This window comes from Spea bombifrons, chromosome 8, assembly GCF_027358695.1.
Source record: "Spea bombifrons isolate aSpeBom1 chromosome 8, aSpeBom1.2.pri, whole genome shotgun sequence".
NCBI lineage: Eukaryota > Metazoa > Chordata > Amphibia > Anura > Pelobatidae > Spea > Spea bombifrons.
In genome coordinates, this window is record NC_071094.1 from 25,464,455 (window position 1) to 25,473,967 (window position 9,513).

The 9,513-nt window shown below is 39.6% G+C and overlaps 1 protein-coding gene across 1 annotated transcript; it reads left to right on the top strand.

The window, feature by feature from the left end:
* The first annotated feature begins 4,071 nt into the window (after window positions 1-4,071).
* On the top strand, window positions 4,072-5,531 carry LOC128503257 (G-protein coupled receptor 12-like). The gene has a single exon (XM_053473297.1). The coding sequence runs from the start codon at window positions 4,072-4,074 to the stop codon at window positions 5,089-5,091; it is 1,020 nt and encodes a 339-aa protein (XP_053329272.1). The 3' UTR covers window positions 5,092-5,531.
* Window positions 5,532-9,513: the final 3,982 nt, after the last annotated feature.

Here is a 9,513-nt window from a genome sequence, read left to right on the forward strand (position 1 = left end):
TAATGCTTATGAACGTTTAAAAAGACGCAGGAGTGTGATTGTCGTGTATACTGTATATACTTTGGAGATCTTTTTTACTAAGGATAAAGTAATGTGAGTGTAAGGAGGTGTCAGAGGTGGCCTGCATGCACACCTTTCAAGCAGTACAACAGTCAAACACACACACATACACACACACACACACACACACACACACATACACACATAAATATAGTTAAAATCGGCAAGGCATGAATGTAAACAGGAATGACAGGTGAATGGAGTGGTCTGCGGTTGAAGCAAAGTGAGAGATCCCCTTGGTTCTAGAATTAAGAGTGGGTGACTAGGAATGTGCTAAAGCGGTAATCATGAATCCTTCCGTAAGGAGGTGGATGAGCGACAGGACATACGTCACCATATTTTCATCTTTTTCTGTAGGAGGTGATGAGTATGTCCTTTAATCTTTTATAAACTATATAAGTTCAGTGGTATAAATACAAACAAAATAGTATCGTAGTAATACTTTTTTTTAACATTTAGTTTTCTGGACAAGCTTTCAAGAGCATCAACCTCCCATTACCAAGTCAAAAGCAATACCTGGCTCTGTAAAGATGCAGCGGATGTAGGAAAATACTGTGAGAAGGTATCCCGCTGTATTTTCAGTGTCACTAATGCTACATTGATCCTAAGATTCAAGGGTTAAATATACCTAACACTCCTTTATACCTTATCCTGCCCTGAAAAGTCTACTAAATCTAACACGGATGCATCCATTATCTTAAAAACAGCTGCTCCAAATGTAAGAAACCCTTAAGCACTGAACCAAAAAATGGTGCATTGCGTCAAGACACACAATTTTATGCCTTGATACATAGACCTCATTAGCAAGTGTAGGGAATCCTGTGTGCTCTGTGTCTGCTAAGCCAGCTATGATAGCATTAACCCATGTGTGACGGCAAGCTATTACCAGGCATACCCAGCATGCACTTAACCCACTAAGCACCAGGTGAATATGTAGCCCATTATAAGCAATGACAAGACATGCGTGTGTATATAACGTATATAAAATATCTATCTATGTATATATATATATATATATATATGTATATATCTATATATATCTCTATCTCTATATATATATACCTCTACACATCACTTGGCCAGAGTTCCTCTAATCTACTAATTGCCCCCTATTTACCATTCTATAATATGTCCCCTGAGTTCTATATGGTGCTTGGCATTTAACTCAGGTACATAATGGTTAGCTGGGAGATCAAAGATGTTCTTATTCCTATTGTAAGAAAAAATATTGCCTGTGAGAAAACAGAAAAAAAATCGGGATTTCTACAGCAGACTATGAAGACAAAGGATTGTTTAATAATGTAAGGATAGCCCCCTCCTTAACCCCATCCTTGGAAGCACTGCAAAGCAATAGACTACAGTGGAGGAGTCAACCTGCGGCACAAACACAGGAGCACGTCCCCTGCACTGATGACATCATCAACATCTGGATCGAACGTCATCGGGAGGGGGGACGGGGCGGGGGATAATGAAGAATTTACGCCAGCTTCCATTTTCTACCCATCCACACCGAATATGCCATTGAAGACATGCTACTTAACTGACTCTAATAGAGTACTATAAGCCTGACTTGATGTGCATGTATATACGGTAATATGTACACCACCGGGCAGGAGCTGGCACTCCACACATAGTAATATATATTTCATCTTATACATGGTACAGCACAAACCGAAATTATAAAAAAACATTAAATAACATAATTTGGCAGCAAACCTTTGGTGTAATAATGTTTTACTCACCATTTGTGTGTGTGTGTATGTATATATATATATATATATATATTTATATATGTGTGCGTGTGTATAAGTATATATATATATATATTTATGTGTGTATATGTGTATATGTATATATATATATATATATATATATATATATATATATATATATATATATATATACGTGTGTGTATGTATATATATAAACAAATAAGTATGTTGTTCCATGAATGGTGACAGGAGTAGCCTATTTGATCAGGTGGCTTTCACTAATTAGAGATGGCGCACTATATGGATTCGCCTGTGTCGGTTTGTAAGGGGGCGTGCCCCTAACTCCCTATACATAGAACAAGATCTTATGAATGAAATTCCAGAGGTGTGTGTGCGCCGGCGGCGAGCGGCCCTGCGTGTGAGTGCGTGCGCCGGTGTGTGTGTGTGTGTGTGCCGGTGTGTGTGTGTGCCGGTGTGTGCGCTCCTTATTATTCTGCTCACAGCCCCTTCTGATTCACAGACTCGGGAGCTGATCATGAATATAAGCGAATACTTTGACGTCAGAGCTGAGATTTCTCAGCAGACCCAATGGGGCAAGAATATTAAGTGCGAGCCAAAGCCAGCTCTCTGCCAGCGTTATTAGACATGTTAACCAAGGAATGAAGCTTAACAAGGACTGCAAGGAGGACCAGCACAAAGCATATAGAACTGGGGAGCCGGATACTAGGAAGGTAGGAATACACTGTGCTGTACTGTATAGATGTCAATGCATTCATCAGAAACAGATACATATATGTATTTATGTATGCATATGCGCGTTATGTGTACCTGCCATCTATACACAAACATATATATACATTTAAAAGTGTGTGTGTGTGTATAATGTATGTGTTTGGGTTTATATATATATATCCGTGTGTGGATATAAATAGAATCATGGCTATTTAAAGCTGCACGGTATAATATGGAAGTGACATACAGTAAGTGTATATACATACAGATTGTAGCTATCTCTAGATACACAGATGATGATTTATACGTATGCACATCTGTGTAGGATAACGGTAGAGCCCTCTATATAAAGCAGGTACACAATGTATGACGTATGCAGTCTTCTCCTCTCCGATCTGATTTTGTTAAGGAGGCTGCTCTGTCTCTTAGAAATACATTCAGACTATTCACATTCAGAGCTGCGGTGCAGGCCACTCTGGGACCGATGGGTCATTGGCAGTAGAGGACCCCTTGTGGTTCCCATAATGTGTACCTGGGGATGATGGGAGTTGTAGTCAGCAGCCGCGGGGGGGGGATCCTGAAAGTACCGTTTACAGATTTGTTGGCTGTAAAGATGTACACCGATCGGTGACCTCTACATGTGTTTCTGTGTAAAGATGACTACTTGGTCTGTATGATGTGGTCAGCCAGCTGTGGTCAGTGTAAACCGCCGGTGTTACAGGTCATTCTGGCAGCAGAGGGGATCCTTCGCTGTCAGGATGAAGAGGGAATGTCCAAAAAGCCAATGTAATGATCTGTCACCATACCTTGGAAATATCCTATATGATCCGAGTAAAGCTCTAGACAAATAGATGGTATCCTTGGTTAGCACGTGTATGTATCTAGGGATGTGATATTCCAGCAGGCAGGGTTATGCTGAGGCTTATTGCAGGATCTATTGTAATGGAGCCATATATACTGTAATTTGCAGCTTTCACGAGCTGCACAAGTATAGGCATTAGCAGTGTAATCATCTCTGTAGGAAGAGGCATGCACATTGTATACTTCTCTTCTCACCTTGGGTAATGACTAAGGAGGCTGCAGACAGGAGGGAGATCTTCTGCATCCTACACATCCTGCTCCTGGCTCTAACTCTTTCACTGCTTAAGTGTTCTCTGATCCTGAAGTGGATACATTCTGGATAGGGCACAAATGATTAAGTGTGCTTCTTTAGGTGTTGTGGGAACACAGCAGCCATCATCACAAAGACATCCTTAGCTGACTGAGCATTATGGGATTTGCAATCCAAAAAGTGCTTGAAGGCCACTTGTTGTCCATGCCTGATGTAGAATATTATGTTTATGGTTGGAATAGCAGTTGCCTCTATCAAGAGTTGAGGACTCATTTTGCTCCAAGTGGGCCAATAGTTCCATATCATTACAGTTTTTGTACTTGATATTGGCCAGTTAGGTGAAGCTTAGGACATATACCTGTCACTAATTTTAAACTCAGCACTATATTGTGGGCCACAGATCTGCTTCCCATTTTTCACAATGTTCTCTCTTTTTTTCTTCTTTGGTGTGCAGAAATGCTTCATCAGCCTGCAGCTATAGGAATGGGTCACCTGATACAAGTCCACAATACCTCCTCTGACAAGATGTCCCACCATCACCATGAACCATGGGACACCAACACCTCTACAGTCACTACATCTGACTACTTGGATCAGTCCGTCAGCCCTTGGGACATCATCCTCTGTGTGACAGGGACAGTCATGGCTTGTGAGAATGCCATTGTAATTGCTATACTTTTCTATACGCCCAGCCTACGTGCACCTATGTTCATACTCATTGGTAGTCTGGCCCTGGCAGACCTACTGGCTGGTATGGGGCTTATTGTGAATTTTGTAGTTATCTATATGTTTAACAATGAAGTGGCCACCTTGAGTTCTGCTGGACTACTGTTAGCCTCCTTCTCAGCCTCTGTCTGTAGCCTTCTGGCCATCACAGTGGACAGGTACCTATCACTTTACAACGCCCTTACCTACCACACAGAAAGAACTCTGACTTTCACATATTTGATGATAATTTTGGTCTGGGCACTATGTATCTGTATTGGCTTGTTACCCATCATGGGATGGAACTGCGTCAGGGAACAGTCTTCTTGCAGCGTGCTGAGGCCAGTCACCAAAAACAATGCATCTGTGTTAGCAGCGGCCTTCCTCCTGCTCTTTGCCTTGATGATGCAACTATACTTGCAGATCTGCCGGATTGCTTTCCGCCATGCGCAGCAGATTGCTGTCCAACACCAGTTCATGGCCACTTCCCAAGCTTCCAGCACCAGGAAGGGGGTGTCCACCTTGTCTCTTATTTTGGGGACCTTTGCACTTTGCTGGATTCCCTTTGCTGTGTATTCGTTGGTTGCGGACTCTAGCTATCCTATGGTATATACGTACTCAATGGTGTTGCCAGCAGCCTTTAACTCGGTTATTAACCCCATCATTTATGCGTTCAGGAACCCAGATATCCAGAAGTCCCTATGGCTTGCATGCTGTGGTTGCATCCCACACAGATTCTTATCTGGCCAGAGAACTTCCAGTGATGTATAGGAATTCTAAAACATAATCCTTAAGGATTCTTACTGGAAAATGACTTGCCAAGCTGGAGTGAAAAATGATGTCAAAGTACTGTTTTATTTTTTAATTGATAAACAGTTTATTGCTTTACATTGTGAAGAGAACATGTGAAGAAGCACTTACAGTTTGCTATGTTTTCTTGATAATTAACCAGCTGTTGGTCTGGGCATGCAATAAACTTGCAGTCGGTAGGGTTGTTACATCAGTTGTTTAAAACTGAACACTTCTGAATGCTACATGCTGCAGATCACGTTTTGACAAATGGTGCCTGGCAGTTTGTCGAATTACAGACACTAAATTAATCTGATTATCAGCACTATATGTATTCTACACTCAGAATACAGGCCTGCAGCAAGAAAAACACACCATAGCTGTCTAATTTTAACTGGCCGGTCTGGCAACCCTCATTGCTACGGGCAACATGAGCTTAGAGATCTTACTTCTTTGCTGCTGTGGTCGGAGATCCTAGAAGTTTAGCAGCAATCAGGTTATGCACTTGGGGCATGCCCATTCCAATGCCTTCTGCCACTATGGTCCATAACTATGTCTGCTAAAGGTCTGCCCAAGGCTGTCATTGTTTATGATGAATCTTTTGGGCAAAGCCATGTTGGACAGTAAATTCCCAGTTAGATTTTTGTGATTCCATGATGTGGTTGTACTCTTTAATGCTGGGTTATCAGCAATTGACCAAAAATGTTAAACTTTTAACACTAAATGACAGCCAAAGGGCCTGTAGTTTCCAAGTGCCTCTTGGCACATGGTTAATGTATTAAGTTATTTGGCACTTTGTGTGCCACTTTGTGTAGAATACTACCAAGAAGACACTTATAAAGGGTATATTTATATACACACAGAACCTTCTAGAACAAGAAGCACTTGATTTAAAAATATAATGTCTTGGGTTATCTCCAAACTCCCTAAAACAATTCAAGCACTGATTTGAAAAAGCTTCCCCAGTTTAATAAGATTTCTAAGTATTTATAAGAGGGTATCGACAGAAAGAAGTAACCCCAGAATTTTCTTCCGTTGCATTCTTAAAGAAAAGAAAACACAAAACAGTATTTTTGTTGTTGGGATAAAAAACTGCTTATCTAAAATCCAGCCCCTCGGGCAACACATGCTCAAGGTTGCCTGTTCTCGCTTGAGACCCTAATGGACAGGTTTGGGCCACCATGGGCAACGTTCATGTGAAGCCATCCACACGATGTTCTGTTTGTATTGAAAAAGGAAATGTGCATTGCCATTGTGTAGTTACGCGTACAGTTCTGTTGATACTATGAAATGACTTCATTGTTGCATCATTGTTTTTTTGCTCTTGTTTGACGTTTCTTACCCCCTCCCCCAAGTACATCACTCTGTTATGAAGATGTGTGCACTAGCCTTTTGTGGCTTGCAAACTGTTACCTAGTGATCTTAGGGTTAGGAACTTCTGTGAAGGGTGTATATCATCAGCGATGCAACATCAACCCCAGTTGGCCTATGGAAACCATACTGCTGGCTCTGGTCCTTGTTCAGCTAATTGCACTTTAATAACAAACTATAATCCAGAATTTGTTTTAAATATCCCACAAAGTCATCAGTCTCCAGGCTGATTGTTCCAAAGGAAACTATGTGATAGGAGCCTTAAATTGTCATTTTAGACACCGCGTATTGGGTGCTACACACAAAAAACTGGCAGATCTACCTACGGTCATACGTATGGAGCTGAGAGTAACATTGGTTTAATTATTGACATTTCCATTTCCGACTTGGACATTGTGGTTGAAATGAATTGCTTTTTGATATATGTGCTCAACACAGCACTTATGGGGTCCTAATGAAACGTTTCATTTACATAATCAGATCCAATATTCATAAATATGCCTTTCATTCATTTTGAGTGCAAGAAGGTTAATGTTATTGTTCAATACTAAGCCTCCATGTCACTCTCACTCTTTAGAGTGGCTCTTATCTAGAGTAGAGGATCCAAGTGCAGAAATCAGGACTATTGGTATTGCAATTCTAATGTTAGCTCCAATTACATGATCTTCTGAAAGCCAACATGCATTATTATTTTGAAAAGTGGGAATACGGCGAGTTCTGTCTTAATTCTAAAGAGCAAAGTGTGTCAACCATCAATAATTAATCTGCTTCTCTGTGCTGCCACTAAATTTAGTATTTATTATTTAACCATGTTTAACCATGTGTTGAAGAAAGGCGCTGCTACTTGAAGACCACATCTTCTGAACTTTTGGGCATTGTCTCAGTACTATAAGAAGTGTCACCAGACTATATGGAAGTTCCTTATTTTAGAAAATCATTTAGACCGCACAAGTTCCTTCAAGGTCCCATTGCTATGAAAGTTTTATTTTTAATTCTTTTCAAACAATTACAGTTTTGATGTGTAACAAGGTCCAACATAAGTCCTTAACGTTGGAACTATCTGACCACTGTGCTCTAGTTACGTATTCGCCTTTGTGGAACATCATTCATCCAACTTTCAGGACATCACAGTACATTTTGTCATGTGTAGAAATCTCGGATGCGGGATTAATGGGTAATCCCCTGTTTTTCTCCTTTGCCCAAGACACAAAAGGGCAATTTCTCTTTGCATGAACAGGATGTTAAACTTCAAAACAAAGAATTTTCTTTCTGGATGTTATGATTAAAAGCATGTAAGAATTTTAGTCTATTTTTTTATCATTTTCAGATTTATTTATCTACTCGTCTAGTCTTTCTCCGAAACAAACTGAATCTATACAAGAGTTTTAAATTATTTTTTTTATATGAAGTTGTGTTAAATGCAAATGTGTAATACTTTTGGCAGCTCATTTTGTATCTACAATAAAATGTAGCTTTCAAAATTGGATTTTGGTTGTGTTTGCCATTATTTAAACACTACATTTCAATATAATTTACAGCTATTGTATCCCAATTTGGCCTACCTGGGATGAAGATACAGATTTTCCGATAAAAGGCAGTTTATGCATATCAGGTAACATAAAAGTGTGTGGCATTTAATTTTTGTTACATCACAATATGTAAACCAGTATATACACACCTGTATGGTGTGGACAAAAATGCAGGACTCATATAGAGCTTGGATTACATGGCAGAACTGAGGTCATCGCACACAAAAAATAACAATATTACTTTTTTGACCATTAAAATGTATCTACAGATAGCATCGGGGTAGTCAAATCTGAAACAATAGTCCTAAAACAAATGAAAGGACCAAAGAAACAAAACTTTGGACCTTCTCTTGAAATGGCATTGAAGCATTACGGCTTAATGTGTTTATGTTCTTCTACATGTATGTAGGTACAAAAGTGATGAGTCTTTCTCTTTATTTAGCCGTGTAAATAAAAGGATGTTTGTCTTTGGAGTGAAAACCTCTGTCTTTAGAGGTCTTTTCTGAACCAGTTTTTCTACTGAACCTAATAATATAATATATAATATTTTTAGACGGTCACTAGTACAGATACATAGGACAAATTACTCCGCGTAGGGCATTCTCCGGGCATTTTCTAAAATTCTCCTTCTCTGACGTTGTTTGTTGCGTTCATTCATGTTAATGGCATTTTGTAATTACTCTTACATTATAAGAAAGCTACTGAATTTGCTGGCAAAATATAATTAAAAAAAATAAGTGTTGCAGGATTTCTAAAAGAAAATTGCATCTATCCAATCCAGGTGTTTTTCCCTATACCTTTGCTAATTGCATGGCGAGTAAATGTATTGATTGCGAGAAATAGTTGGCGAAATATACTGTATATTGTTGATTGTGCCAGGCACTCACACTTCTTTAGGAGAGTTGCTCAACTGGTGTTCAAAGAGTTACTTGATCCATACAGTGATAAACTGGTAATTGCTTAATCGTACCTTATGTCACCAGGTTTGCAAAGTGTTAGCAATTTTTTCGAACACGGGGGAGGGGGGAGTGTGTCTGAGCTGCTGTAGACGCCAGATTCCTAGAAACGAGAGACGGATTCTGGGATTGAACTTTCTTCATGAAATGTTAATGAGCCTCTTCTGTGCCGCAGGAGTTAACTCATTAATTATAGATACATAAAAGGGGAGTGTTTTAAATTAGATTTAAAAATTCACCAGGATTGTCACATTGAATTTTACCGTTATGACTTAATCAGTGCTTTGTACAAAATCTATGCAAATGCAGCATATGATTCTAGGCAATTACCAGTATGCAGATTCCAGTTTTGGATAAACCACAGTGCTGCCGCTGAATGGATCAGGATAATGGGAGCTATCAATACCAGCACAGATTGTTTTCTTCTAAGAATGCAGTGTTTGCCTTACATCTGAAAACATCTCATTCCCTGTCCATGGTACTGACAAGGAAAGTAGAAAACACACCCAGTAAATCCACCTTCAACAAAAGAGATTAAAATAAAACCA